This window comes from Mizuhopecten yessoensis, unplaced genomic scaffold (assembly GCF_002113885.1).
Source record: "Mizuhopecten yessoensis strain PY_sf001 unplaced genomic scaffold, ASM211388v2 scaffold11059, whole genome shotgun sequence".
In the NCBI taxonomy this organism is placed as follows: domain Eukaryota; kingdom Metazoa; phylum Mollusca; class Bivalvia; order Pectinida; family Pectinidae; genus Mizuhopecten; species Mizuhopecten yessoensis.
In genome coordinates, this window is record NW_018408858.1 from 1,381,513 (window position 1) to 1,397,801 (window position 16,289).

General features: G+C 38.5%; 1 protein-coding gene across 2 annotated transcripts in view; it reads left to right on the forward strand.

Annotated features, from left to right (window-relative positions):
- LOC110465186 overlaps window positions 1-16,289 on the forward strand; it is a 35,032-nt gene that overhangs the window by 13,162 nt on the left and 5,581 nt on the right. For both annotated transcript variants that reach the window (XM_021520844.1, XM_021520845.1), the window contains exons 2-5: window positions 8,628-8,781; window positions 10,366-10,514; window positions 11,241-11,370; window positions 14,154-14,295. In XM_021520844.1, the coding sequence (XP_021376519.1) occupies window positions 8,628-8,781; window positions 10,366-10,514; window positions 11,241-11,370; window positions 14,154-14,295 (575 nt within the window). The remainder of the gene's footprint in view (window positions 1-8,627; window positions 8,782-10,365; window positions 10,515-11,240; window positions 11,371-14,153; window positions 14,296-16,289) is intronic.

The window sequence follows — 16,289 nt, forward strand, 5'->3', positions numbered from 1 at the left end:
TAACATTTATTGCCTATAAATATCTGCCTGGAATTGCAGTCTGCACAGGGGTCAGCGAACAGATTTGTGAATTTTCGCAAACGTCCTGTCAGGGAGACGTATGCTTTTGACAAGGTTGGAGATGGGGCATGTCAAACGCAGACATGATCTATGTAGAGGTGAAGGATGGAATCTACTTTTTCCCGCCATATAACGCACCCTATCTTAATTCCATCAAACGTCAGAATGTAAAAGTCATCCCGCGAGAGCGTTTACGAGTAATGGTGTCTTTGGAAGGCCCTAAACATATGTAATCCGTGAAAAATGGCGGAAACATGCACGCGCGACAGGCAACAGTTGGCCGAGACCGTCGACACGACAAGGCGCGGGATCAAAACAGCCCATTCAGACGAAATTGAATTTACTTTATCTTACAGATTAGTTATCGTCGGGGTAATATTTCATTTCTAGTCATTTCCACCTGTCATAGTTTTTGTGAAATGTGCGTTTTCATGGAAAGAGATGGTTTATATATTAGGCACATCACACGTATCGAGTTGGACGCCGTGCTGAGTATAGCGACAGGACTTCAACGAGTCGTTGCCATGTAGAGCTATAACTAGGGAGCATCACTGCTTTTACCTAACGGTACAGGGTCATCTCATTAGAATAGTATATTCTACTGTCTAACGGTACAGGGTCGTCTCATTATTATCGTACATTCTACTGTCTAACGGTACAGGGTCATCTCATTATCATAAAACATGCTACTGTCTAACGGTACAGGGTCATCTCGTTATCATCGTACATTCTACTGTCTAACGGTACAGGGTCATCTCATTATCATAAAACATGCTACTGTCTAACGGTACAGGGTCATCTCATTATAGTACATTCTACTGTCTAACGGTGCAGGGTCATCTCATTATCATAAAACATGCTAATGTCTAACGGTACAGGGTCATCACATTATCATAGTACATTCTACTGTCATACGGTACAGGGTCATCACATTATCATAGTACATTCTACTGTCTAACGGTACAGGGTCATCACATTATCATAGTAGGGTCATCACATTATCATAGTATCATAAAACATTCTACTGTCTAACCGTACAGGGTCATCTCATTATCATAGTACATTCTACTTTCTAACGGTACAGGGTCATCACATTATCATAGTCCATTCTACTGTCTAACGGTACAGTTTCATCACATTATCATAAAACATGCTACTGTCTAACTGTACAGGGTCATCACATTATCTACATTCTACTGTCATACGGTACAGGGTGATCACATTATCATAGTACATTCTACTGTCCAACGGTACAGAGTCATCTCATTATCATAAAACATGATACTGTCTAACGGTACAGGGTCATCTCATTATAGTACATTCTACTGTCTAACGGTACATGGTCATCTCATTATCATAAAACATGATACTGTCTAACGGTACAGGGTCATCTCCTTATCATAAAACATGCTACTGTCTAACTGTACAGGGTCATCACATTATCTACATTCTACTGTCATACGGTACAGGTTCATCACATTATCATAAGACATGCTACTGTCTAACGGTGCAGGGTCATCACATTATCATAGTCCATTCTACTGTCTAACGGTACAGGGTCATCTCCTTATCATAAAACATGCTACTGTCTAACGGTACATGGTCATCTCATTATCATAAAACATGATACTGTCTAACGGTACAGGGTCATCTCCTTATCATAAAACATGCTACTGTCTAACTGTACAGGGTCATCACATTATCATAAAACATTCTACTGTCTAACGGTACAGAGTCATCACATTATCATAAAACATCCTACTGTCTAACGGTACAGGGTCATCTCATTATCATAAAACATGCTACTTTCTAACGGTACAGGGTCGTCACATTATCATAAAATATTCTACTGTCTAACGGTACAGGGTCATCACATTATCATAAAACATGCCACTGTCTAACGGTACAGGGTCATCTCATTATCCTAAAACATGCTACTTTCTAACGGTACAGGGTCATCTCATTATCATAAAACATACTACTGTCTAACGGTACAGGGTCATCTCATTATCCTAAAACATGCTACTTTCTAACGGTACAGGGTCATCACATTATCATAAAACATGCCACTGTCTAACGGTACAGGGTCATCTCATTATCCTAAAACATGCTACTTTCTAACGGTACAGGGTCATCACATTATCATAAAACATGCCACTGTCTAACGGTACAGGGTCATCTCATTATCCTAAAACATGCTACTTTCTAACGGTACAGGGTCATCACATCATCATAAAACATGCTACTGTCTAACGGTACAGGGTCATCACATTATCATAAAACATGCCACTGTCTAACGGTACAGGGTCATCTCATTATCCTAAAACATGCTACTTTCTAACGGTACAGGGTCATCACATTATCATAAAACATGCCACTGTCTAACGGTACAGGGTCATCTCATTATAATAAAACATGCTACTTTCTAACGGTACAGGGTCATCCCATTATCATAAAACATGCTACTGTCTAACGGCACAGAGTCATCTCATTATCATAAAACATGCTAATGTCTAACGGTACAGGGTCATCACATTATCATAAAACATGCTCCTGTCTAACGGTACAGAGTCATCTCATTATCATAAAACATCCTACTGTCTAACGGGACAGGGTCATCTCATTATCATAAAACATGCTACTTTCTAACGGTACAGGGTCATCTCATTATCATAGGACATTCTACTGTCTAACGGTACAGGGTCATCCCATTATCATAGTACATTCTACTGTCTAACGGTACAGGGTTATCTCATTATACTGTCTAACGGTACAGGTTCATCACATTATCATAAAACATGCTACTGTCCAACGGTACAGGGTCATCTCATTATCATAGTACATTCTACTGTCTAACGGTACAGGGTTATCTCATTATCATAAAATATTCTACTGTCTAACGGTACAGGGTCATCTCATTATCATAAAACATGCTACTGTCTAACGGTACAGGGTCATCACATTATCATAAAACATGCTATTGTCTAACGGTACAGGGTCATCTCATTATCATAAAACATGCTACTGTCTAACGGTACAGGGCCATCACATTATCATAGTACATTCTACTGTCTAACGGTACAGGGTCGTCACATTATCATAAAATATTCTACTGTCTAACGGTACAGGGTCATCACATTATCATAAAACATGCTACTGTCTAACGGTACAGGGTCAACTCATTATCATAGTACATGCTACTGTCTAACGGTACAGGGTCGTCACATTATCATAAAACATTCTACTGTCTAACGGTACAGGGTCATCACATTATCATAGTATATTCTACTGTCGAACGGTACAGGGTCATCACATTATCATAGTACATTCTACTGTCTAACGGTACAGGGTCATCTCATTATCCCTCATAGTACGTTTTTCTATTGTCACATACTTATAGCTTAAAGCTTATGCATAGATAACGTCATTTTGTTATTGTTTCAAATTTTGTTTCTTATTTATAATATTCGAAAATATAGATAATAATAACTTGACGTATCTTGGATTTCGAGTTCAATAAAGGAAGTTGGTGCATTTTGTTACTGTTTAGTCAGCAGCGTGAAGCTCTGATGGCTGGTGACGTCATCAGGAGTGAACTCCTTGTACGTACATTAACAATGTATACATGTACTTGCACCACACAGAAACGGATTGATCGGAAAAAGATATGAATATTTGAAGTTAAAAATTTCACTCTTGAAGATATATGTCATGCACCTATCTACATGGTCATTTAAAGTCAAAATGACCAAATTTTGTCATTGATCGTTTATGTATACGGTTGCATGCCGGCCTCACGTTTTGATGACGACCTTGACCCGGAAGACGACGTAAGAGGATGACCCCCCAGAGACAGACATTCACTGTTTACGTGATGACTATTACATCTGAATCGTAAAGGTTAGACGATGAGATTTCGTGGCTGAGTCTCGAGGTAATTACCAGTCTATTAAGCGTGTGCTAATTTGTTTCCATGACGACACGAGGTGTGACACGTTATCAATCTAAGTCACACGTGTCGCTAGGCAGTCGTGACATAATTATCACCACGACTGTAACTTCGGACTTATTTTCTTGACTTTTCATGACTATAGTTTTCAAGTCGATTGCTTCAAAACATTTTTCACTTTCCAGATTGGTACCAAAAAGGTAGGACTCGGCTTTGTAAAGTTTAAAGTTTAATAACATATCATATAGATAACAGCTGAATTTCTTATATGTTCTTTCAAAACAATTGAAATCAGAACTAATGCAAAACGCTTTTGAATTGAAAATTATTCATTACCTTTAAACAAGAAAAATAACAACAGTACTATTTTTCATTAAGTTTGATTAATTTCGTGTCATTATTTTTTTCTTTTTTCTTTTTTGATTGGAAGAAACCTTGAATTCGACTTAGGCTAGCATGTAATAAAGTTGAGTTTGACTAAAAATGTCATAAAGTTGTATTTTCATATAGTTTACTTCGTTATAGCAACACCATTTGACAATTTTTAAGCTCTATTATCTTTCTGCATTGATAGGTTATTTTTGTGAAGTTCTATTAGTGATTTTCATCACATTTGAATATATGAAACATGTAAATGGCAAAATGAGCAGATATGTTGTTGAGCTAGTCATTCTCAGCACAGGCGCATTACCTTATAATGTCGTTTTCAATTTTTACCCATAATACGTTACCTGTTCTACAGCTAATTAAACAAAGATCATACGTGTTTATAGAAAAATACCGTATGTATATATATCTACGCTACAGTGACGACCTTTCTAGTAATTAGGTAAAAGTAAATCGATTTTATCTCCTACGGTCCTAAGTCATTCCACAGTTATCTATCAGTTTTGTCTGCTGATCAATATATTCACATGTAGATACAATATACAAACTGCTCGTTTCAGAAATAAAGTGTCTCTCAGACGACACATCACATGGGAATTCCGGATATTTTCCCGGCTCCGGTCAGTATTTTACTCACGACAAACGATTACTGGATGCTATAGATCTGATTTTTGTCGCAGACTCGTTGATAGCTGTTGCCGACACATGGAGACATGTATATGTACGACTGTTAGGATGGGGTAACCGCTCTAGCAATGCTGTCGAGGATGGCTAGTCCGTAATGGACTTTACTACGCCAATTACTGTACCGTATCTTATGGTGCTGATGGACAGTATGGCCCGCGCCGAGTCGGGACATCGGCATCTCCTAGCCCCCCGTCCACACCCTCAATCCACAGCCCCTTCACCTATGTCAACAGCAAGCACATGCGTTTCATTCTTTTATAATTTAGACAGCATTTCTACATTTTTCATCACTGATAACCAGCCCGCCACTACGTCTATATAGGAGTTGGACAGCAGGGTACACGTGATCATGGGTCAAACTCAGCACGTGCATTAAGACACGTGACGCTACAAAACACGTAAAGGTAATACGGGAACACATAAATGAGGAAACGCTTATGATTTGTTGAAAGACGTCACAAATAAAAAACACGGTCAAAAGGGATGTGTTTAATATTGTTTCTCCCAAATGTACTTTCCAATTACATAGTCTCGTAAAGAAGCAGCAGTAATCTCTTTGCTATGTGAAGAGAATGTGTACAGAAAACAGCTTGTTCGGTCATCACGAATATCCTTGTAACAACATTTGGCCAACATCACAAGCAACGCAAATTCATCACTGGCACCATCAATGTGTGGCAAAGCGATTAAGACCCCAACCGGAAGTGACGTTGCATTATTATATGAGCAAAATAAGAAAAAGTTCAGCGACCGATATAGCTCTGAAACATAACTAGCATTCATGAGGATTCCGAGTGGAAAGGTATAAAACAAACCAACAATTTTAATAAGGATTTGAAATTATATTTGTTATTTAAAAAACAATCGATATTATTGATGAGTATTGCCCTGTTATTGATGAGTATTGCCCTGTTATTGATGAGTATTGCCTCGTAATTGATGAGTATTGTCCTGTTATTGATTAGTATTGTCCTGTTATTGATGAGTATTGTCCTGTTATTGATGAGTATTGCCTCGTAATTGATGAGTATTGCCCTGTTATTGATGAGTATTGTCCTGTTATTGATGAGTATTGTCCTGTAATTGATGAGAATTGCCCAATTATTGATGAGTATCGCCCTATTATTGATGAGTATTGCCTCGTTTTTAGCTCACCTGGTCCGTAGCGTCCGTCGTCTGTCGTCCGTCGTCCGTCCGTCAACTTTTCCTTTAAAACGCTACTAGTCCTGAACGGCCAAGTACGTTTTGACTAAATTTGGTCTGGAGCATCGTAAGGCCAAGGGGATGTGGCCCCCCCCCCTGGGGGCAGAGGGGCGGGCCGAATAGGGGAAAAAGAGCAAATTCTTCAAAATCCTTGTTCTTCTGTAGGAATGACAGGATTTTGTCCAAAATTGGTATGAAGCACCCTTTAATGAAGGGAAACCAATAGTGTATTAACGGTTGGCCTGACCCTATGGTGCAGAGAGGCGGGCCCAATAAGGGATATAGAGGAAAAGCTTTAATATCCTTCTTTCTGTTGGGATGAAGGTATTTTGACCGAAATTGAACAGTAGCATCCTATGGGGAAGGGAAATCAATTTTGTACAAATGGTGAGTCTAACCCCCTTTGGGCCTGAGGGGTGGGGCCCAAAGGGGGTAATTTAGCAAATTCTTTTAAATTTTTCTTCTTCTGTAGGAATGACAGGATTTTTTTTCTATATTTGGTCTTAAGTATCCTGTGGTGAATGGTACTATATTTTGTATAAACGTTGGGTCTGACCCCTGGGACAGAGGGATGGGGCCCAATAGGGGAAACATAGCAAATTCTGCAAAATCCTTCTTCTTCTGTAGGAATGACTGGAGTATGTCCATATTTGGTCTAATGCATCTTTGGGTGAAGGGGAACTAATTTTGTATCAACGGTGGGTCTGACCCCCCTGGGGGCAGAGGGTCGGGACCCAATAGTGGAAACATTGCAAATTCTTGAAAACCCTCACTTTCCTGTAGGAATGATAGAATTTTGTCCTATTGTATATAAATATAAGCCCTAACTAACCATAAAATACATGTACAGCAACATCTGGCTATTTCATCTTCAATTTTGCTAACATTTCCATGTGAGCGATACAGGCCCTCTGGGCTTCTTGTTTATGAGTATTGCGACAATTGCCTTATTATTATTGGACTTTTCTCAGATTTTGATAAGTTTGATACCGTGATCGACAAGTATTAGTACAATTATCCTATTACTAATGAGTAGGGCCCGTTAAGTTTTCTTCGTTATTGATTAGCATAACCGAGATTTTGAAGAGTGTTACGTTGTACCTCGTTCGTTTTTTTATTAGTATTGCCTGGTTGTTGATATCACCCCGTTAATAATGAGTTTTCCGATATTCATGAGAATTGCTCCCCCCCGCCTTATTGATAAATATTGCTCGATATCGAAAAGTGTTAACACGTTATTGATATCACTCGTGGTTGATGAGTATTTTTGCGTTATTTATGAGAAATGCTATGTTATTCATGAATACCTCTCCGTTATAAATGAGTATTATTCGTGATTGTTTGGTATTTCTCCGTTTTTGACGAGTTTAATTCTGGGGTTGTAGATAATTTCCTCGTTACTGACGAGTATAAGTACTATTATCTTATAACTAACGAGAAGTACCCCGCTACTGATGAGTATTACCTTGTTATTTATGAGAAATCGTCCTGTTTTTACCGAGTAAATACATCGTTATTGATTAATAAAAACCACTTAATAGTGAGTATTTTCCGTTATTTATGATATTTGCCCTGTTTATAATGAGTATTGCTCCGTTATCGATGACGGTTACCTCGGTTTTGATGAGTATTGCTTAATATATATTAGCGATATCTATACTAAATGTTGATAGTATGATCGCCAAAAACACCAGAACCAAGATCACTAGTAATCTTTGTGGCTAGGGATGATAAAAGGATTTTTTCTTCTCGATAAGATGAAGATCCTGGAGAATCGGTCATTAAGGTTTTGTGATGTAGGGATACAGGATTCGTCGTTAGGGTTACCCCCTGTACAGGTGGTACATCACATTCAAACCGGGGGGTAATCAAAGACGTGTTACTGGCATTTAGGTATCAGCCGAAGAAAAAACATCCTACAAAATTGAAATTCCTTTACCGTGAATGATGGGGAACAGCACTCATCTGTATATAGTTGTTAGGTAGAAGATTTAGTGTACGACACTTTATCTTAGTCTCGGTGTATTTCTGTAACATGATTGATATTATCTGTATATTTACTTAAGGAGTGGTCTTACCTTGTTGACGTGGTTCCGACTTCTAGTTTATGTACTTATTGTCCTAATTGCGATGTTTACATCACATGTGTTTTGTACCAGGAATAAATTGCTCTCGTTTATGCCCATGATATGTTAAATACTGGTTATAGTGTTGGACACGGAGGGCAGATAGACGGACGGACAGCCTATGTCCGAGATGACTGTCATGTAAACACCTGTTCTATGTTGGGTTTCTTGCCACTGTCCTTTGCAGTTGTTATATCCATCTATTTATTTTGCAGTGGTCTCTGTGACTGACGGACAGTGCCCGAGTAAACTAAAGATGCACTCCTTCTCTTGTTTTGGTGACTACAACACCCAGTTCCTCAACATGCAGAAAAGTCAACGGACGCTGTTCTCGGGAGTGGACGTTGAACTACTGCGGGCATTCTGCAGGTAACAATCAAATCCTATCTGAGTTACACGTTTATATGTTCGTGACGACGGTAAGAAGCAGAAAAAGGACTAATTGTACAGAACTATTCCTAGATATTCGTACGAAAGGATGTCATTACCCAATCTCCATCTTAAGTGTCGTTAAGTTTTCAGCGTTCTGCGATAACCGAGTTAGATTATATGCGATTGCCATCCACCAATTGTACTTTAACACATGTGACCTGACTACAGCAAATATATCGAAAGGTTTTAACAATAAAGTGACCTTAATCAGTGTGTTTAATGCTTTAAGGAGGCCAGTACCACTGCCAAAAACTGTAACTACAATGTACGCCTTGGCAACTGTTCCGTCTTTTCGTATTGCAGAGTTATCTGCTCTTGTGAGCAGGTATTGATTGTTACGTCATTAGTCTGTGTGAGAAAATTGTGTCGTTTTCTCAAAAAATTATGACGTTACTCTCACAAACAAATGACGTAACAATCAATACCTGCTCACAAGAGCAGATAACTCTGCAATACGAAAAGACGAAATAGCGTTGATAAATCATTTCTGAAAAGAAAACGACACCTTTACCACACAGGACCTTTATGAGGAAGGGGGTTGAGAGGCGAGGTCCAATATAAGGAAATATTTGCAACAATACTTTTAATAAAAGTATTTTACAATGAATGAGAAATAATCAGATGAGCGATACAGAGCCTCTTGACTCCTTGTTCAAATTAAGCAATCAAAGAGAGATGTATGAGAACTCGATGATTTAATTTGTGTTCCCCATATTAACGAAACAAAGGTAAAATAACCTTTTACCGATGACCCTTTCAAACATAAGTTGGAAAGTCATGATGGAGACATGAATGAGGATGATATTGCGACCACATGCTCTAATATGAGATTGTCTGTTAGGATATAAGCAACGTCAATGTTATCTTAATTGTGTAGTGACGTACGTACATATTGCTATATATTTTATATTGTATGGTATGAATTTGCTACAAATACAATCCACGTCCCTGGCAGCTCCTACTCATTATCTGACACGTAGGAAATGATCATTTACCAAACTTGACGGTAATGCTATTTTGAGGCATACGCGTCTCACCTAAATAGCGCGGACGATGATGTGTTGCTTACACGTGACATGGCTGGTTTGTTTACGGATCATAACCAACACGTGCCGTAGTATTATGGGATGAGTAATGATACTAGGTTTTTGTGTTTGTGTTACAAATGGATTATTTGTGCTGCCCATGTGACCAAATATATGTAATACATTACCAACTGTGTTCCTGCTAAAATTATCAGTTTTGTTTACTTTTAATAAAGGCACCAGAATAACATACACATATTATGCCTTAATAACAAAGCACTATTATGTCTTGTGATTACAGATGTATTATCAATATAATTTAGCTAGAGATGTAACATTGTAACATTGATGTCACAAAAGATATGATCTAATTTTTACTATGATGTTATTAATAACTTTCGTATCGGTTAATATTATATTTTCTCTAGTTCATAAAACAATATGTGCACCTCTTCAAAAGTCCAATAATGTTTGTGACTTGTCCCGTATTTTACAGTGCTTACATGTCCGCCATGTCATGTATCAACCAGCTGAAGGCCGAGTGTGGGGAGGATCACCACCATGTGATCGATGTCCCTCTAATCAATCTCAATGGCGCCACCGACGAGCTGTCCTTTATGTGCCAAAATGACGACATATACGAAGGTACCATCGATTACAATTTTAAAAGGTCAAGGTCAAGTCGAACTTCCGGTGCAATGCAATAGTGATTATATTATGAATCTGTTGCATAAGAATGTTACAAAGAACTGGGTAATGATACCACTCTGGAGAATTAACTTACGATATATAAAGACTATGTGGTAATGGAGTTATTCCGGAAGGAAAGCTAGGAACAGGCCAACAGTTGTTGGATGTTATCAGCACTGAGGGGTTCCATTCATACATGTATTACTACGTCTACCTCCGAGTAATGCCGCCGACCTATCTAGTGTACACGTAAACAAACCTGTAAGATTAGATCAGGTATGCACCTCTACTCGACCTGTGACGTGGATGTTAGATTTCTATCTTTATATATCTGTTTCTCTATGATTAGGTTTACAAGAACAAACTGGCTGCTGTATGGGGACATAACACATCTCGTAGAGGCAGTACCGGTGATGCCGAACTCTTCATCACTTAACATGATATGTTTACTTTCATAACGCGTATTTATTTTAGAAAATTAATGTCATAACTTCCCGTGACCTGTCAATGACCTTGCATCCTGTACGTACATTGTGGCTCTGTCTTCTGCTATTTACCAATGATCTTGGTTTGTTTTTTATTTACAGTGTATGCCCGCAACCTGAGCTGCTACATGATACTTTTTATTTACAGTGTATGCCCGCCACATGAGCTGCTACATGATATTTTTTTTATTTACAGTGTATGCCCGCCACATGAGCTGCTACATGGTACACGGGAGCTATTCGGAACGCTGTTTTCATGACGTCATGAATACTACAAGTCGATTTCTGAAACGCGTGAACTGGAAATCCTTGGATGACCTGTGCAGGTACGGTGCATTTGTTAAACATTGTCGAGTTCGGCACTAACGCTTCCGGTTTTAGGTAAAACACTTAGGACTTCCGGTGTCATGGAAGTCACTTTCTCCGGTGTCAGGTAAAGCATTATCACTTTCGTTGTCAAGTAAGAGCTTCTCTTCCGGTGTCAGGTAAAACACTAATATTTCGGAGTCAAGAATGACAATTGGCACCTCTGGTAACAGTCAGGTACTATATCAACCCTCCTTATATCATGTTTCTTTGGGTTTGATGTTTCGCCACTGTTAAGATCAAACTCGCTTCCGGTGGACTATTTTATAGACAAACTGAAGGTTTGTGGAAAACAAGTTGACAATTGTATCCCACTGCTTGATCGAATGATGCAATGTCCTCTGTAGAATCAGAGTTATCTACTGTTACTGTTCGGGATCACTTAGGAAATCAGAATAGATCCACTACCGAATAGCTATACTTGATATCTATATAACTAGTATCTCCCTTTTCTTCTCTTACTAGTTAATGATGAATCACAAGGTACCTCTCATTAACCCGTCGTCATGAATGGTGGCTACGTACGAAAGATTTTGAGAGACGGCAATAACGGTATTAGTAATGATACAGCGAATGTGTGGCATTAGCTTTCCCCGGTAGAACAAGCACTATACCAATACTGCGATCGACGGAAAGAGTTAAATATGATAAATATTAACCTTGTAAAGAGTATCCAACAGATAACGAGTTTATTGTCCCACGCCGAGGGAGAACCCTAATTTGGCCAATGATGTAAACGTACCGAAGGTAATTTATAAGTTTGATATACAGATATCGGAAACTACTGGCTGTATCGGCTGTGTAATCTCGCGAGATCACGTTGTAAAGTTGTCTAAAGGAAATTTAAGTCAGCCAGGAATACCCCCTGTGCGTGTAAAGCATGTCCCAGCGCGTGTTGCGGTATTGCAGAAGAGGTTTTCTGTGTAACTGGCGTGTTGCTCTGTCGACCAGCTGATCAATAGCGACCACAGAACGATGGGTGACGTTATAGAACACAGAACGCTGACCTTTTAAGAATTTAGAAGAGACGAAATTTTATAACTCCCAATCGATGGCAAGTGCTTTAAATGTTTTCTAAACACACACTTCGTAAAAGGATTTTTTGTAAATTAAGTTTACTAGAATGTATTCTCATTATTTCTCAATTCATTTCCATGACAACAACTTCAAAGTATATACTTGCACACATCAGAAGCGCGTGGAGATACACGGGCACGTTTTATTAATCCTTGGTAAACATATCTTTAGAGCTGTGTTGAATGTATCTGCTTTGATCCGTTGCCATGACTATCCGGTTTCGGTTATTTTGGATTCCTGTCAACCTTGATGTAGGATTGTACGCGGACAGAATTTATTTGCCACGGTGATGGTTTTACACTGGTAGGGGTGTACTTTACCAACACATCTGTGAGCCACTGTAGTCTCAAGCCTGAAGTTTGCGATAGGGAAGCACCAAGGAATCTATGTAGACGCTTCTTTAACCACAAAAAGATAAAATTCTGCGTATAATAAATGGTCAAATGCCATTGGCCTATTGTCTGTACTGTAAGGTATGGGGTACAACTCGACACAGAAGTTTGTCCATGTCTATAAGACTAGAAGATTTATCTTGAAGCACAGTGGTGTGGTTAGGGCCAAGGTTTTGTGTTTTACGATTAATTTCAGTATTTTCTGGATCAGGGTTTCATGACCAAGAATAGGAATTTATAACTAGGGTATGAGTTTTGTGAGTTGTCTCAAGTTTTTATAGCTTTCGTGTGTTACGCAAGTAAGCATAAATATAGTATCCTGGTGTACAAATTAACGTTCTTTTCACCATTATTCTTCATTTGTGTAAAACAGACCTGACAATATATAATGCAGGTTTTATACATATAACGAAAGATGGTTTAATGTAAGTGATAGTAGCGCGGTTTTCTTTGATGTTGGAGCTCGTAGACGAGTGGCGATAAACGGTTGCTATTCGCGATCTATCTGACTAGGACGGTGACAACGATGAACGGCCTCTGGCAGCAAACTTGTATGTTCACTCTAAATACAATTTCTGAATAAAAATGGATTTAGCGTTGTTTTATCTCCGTCGAGTTTACACTATCTTAACCATCAAGCAGCGTTATAAATCAGAAAGCCGGTAACGCTTTATGGACTATGAGCCATATTAGATTTAACAGGAAGCTGCCATTTTTCATTGATGTGTACTTTAAAGTGCCGTAGTTCTCTGCTTGTTTAAAACATTAAGTACTTCCTGTTTGCATGCACGTGATCTTAGCAAGGTATATCTTGTACTAATATAAAGTTATAAATAAACGTAATTAAACAGATCTCTTGCCAGGATGTATTCAAAAAGTTCCAACATTTTTTAACAGTTTTTGTTTGTCAAAATAAATCTTTTATTTCTATCGATCACATGATACATGTATTTGATACGTTTCAGAGTAATTTGCTACTGTTTTAGAAGTTTAAGAGCGATCTTTTGCACTTCCATTAGCTTTCTAAAAGACGTGCTATCATTTTAGAAGTTATTTCACAGTACTTAATAGATTTCCAAATGATCTCTTGGTATTTAGTACGTTTTCAAGCCGTACAGTACATAACTATTTCAGGAGTTTCCAAGTGACAAATTGTTATTTCATAAGCTTAAAAACGACATGTGTGTCTATCAGACATTTTATATAGGCATTTTGCCATTTCAGCATTTTTTTTTCGCGACGCGATGCTGTAATTATGTCGTTGTACTTTTCAGGGATCTGAGTCAGGTGATGCAGTGTATCAAGGACAACATTGGCCGGAGCTGTGGTCAAGAGGCGGCGAGTCTGATGGACGTGCTGGCTAAACCGATGGTTCGGAGCAGTACAATGTGTGACAGGCACGTGTTCTCAACAAAGGTAAGGGCTAGGTGTTCTGTACCTCAATGTCGCATCCAATGTCAATGTCTTTAAATCGAAGTTCGCACTAATGTTTTGAATTTGTTTGAAAATTGTTAACTTACGATGACAAGATCAGGCTTTATTTATTTAGAAGTGGTAGTGATAGACACATTATTGTGATTTATAAATATTTAATCATTAAAAGAAATTATCATTAAATATTTTTTACTATTTTGGATTTCTTTTGACAAGGGCATTTTCGTAAATGCGGTAGGAAATAGTTTATCGGTTTGACTCTAAACACCGAGAATGTATCGTTTTCGTTTGATGGAAAGGCATGACACGACGGTTTTGTTACATTTCAAAACTATCTTTACTTACAAACCGTCTGTAAGTTTCTGAGTAACAGAGTTCGCTATCGCACACAAGCTTTGAACGTTACAAAATAATATAGTTTCAAGTCCGTCTCTGTCCATCAGATGCTTGTCATCTTTGAGAAGCACGTCTCGTTCCTGTCTACTGCCGTCGTTACTGTAATAACTGAGTTAGGTTGAGGACGTCCAACGTTTAATGAGAGCCAGTGACAGTCGATTCCGCTAACAGCTCTGGATATCACTTCTATTTTAGGCACCCAGACACTGTAGATTTCTGGTCACATGTTCAACCCCCGTCCCCACCCCCAGAGACGGATTAAGGAAAATGTATTCGATTGGCAAATAACGCTTTAAGTGGGCTCTAGTTCGGATCTCCCAGGATATATAGGATATAGAATGGACATGTACTTCATGTGGGTCTGTAGTCAAAAGTTCGATTCCCACGAGTGATGCACGTTGCATGATTCCTTCAAGTCACGTATTGTCACCTTTATGGGTAATGCGGAGGTAATTGGTGTCAATAGTTGGCTCCGTTTGTCGTGAGAAGGTATAACAGTCACGAGCATTGTAGTACATGTACACGACATACCATTTCACAAGTCTACTCTTCCACAACCCAGCGTTTCCCGAGAGAGGGCGTGGAAGACACTCTGGTACCAATACTCTCCAAACACAAGTAGGTTCCCGGAAATGACGTACGAAAACTGCAATGACAAATTCTTCTTTCATTTGTGGAATGTTGCTGTTGAAAATATTTCTTTTTGTTTCTTCCGTTGCCGCCCACAATTGGTCGCTAAACGTATACCGGTCGATCGAACCTTGGGGTTTTAAAAACGGTTTTCATCTGTAAAAAACACAGGTTGTGTTCTCCACTCTGATAGGACGACCATTTTATCATAATGATGGTGGCGGTGGGGCTATCAGAATTTACGAAATTAATACTCTGACCTTGTCCGTCAAGAAATTAAATAACCAGACCCAACTTTCCTGAACGTTTCTTGACCTAAGTTTGTTTTCAAAGGAAACCGTTGAAGCAGTAAAGGAAATTCCTTAGCAATTCTTTCCACTTATGTAATATTATTGTCCTCAGTCTGACCTTCAAATGCTCTACCTTCTATTAAGTCTACATCGATAATCGCTTTCAAAATGAGAGTGGTTGAGAAAGACAATTAGTGTATTATTATGAATGTTGTCTTTGTGAAATATAATGTTGATGTGATTAAACAGTCGTCGACAATTTCGTTGAACTGAATGAATTATATATTGGCAAAAAGCTTTATAATTACAATTTCTATTCCACAGTATTGTTATTGTTTACTTAAGGGAATGACAGCGAAAATAATTTTGATAGTTTGTTTTAGACATGGAAATTGATAAGACCCTGTCGTTGTATGAAGAATGTTTCTTGTTGCAATTAGTTTAAATAATGTTGACAATTTTGTGGAAATATCGCCGTTCAAAATATATTCTAAGCATTATTTTCTTGCACGTGAGAAAGCAAACTTTCTGTATATACCAGGACAGTAAATACTTGAGTTGCATTGCTTTGTCTGATATGGACATTTAATTATCCCTCATTTTCGTCCCCTACCCGGGTTTTGTCATTATATTAATAGAATTAAACGAAAAGCCATGTGA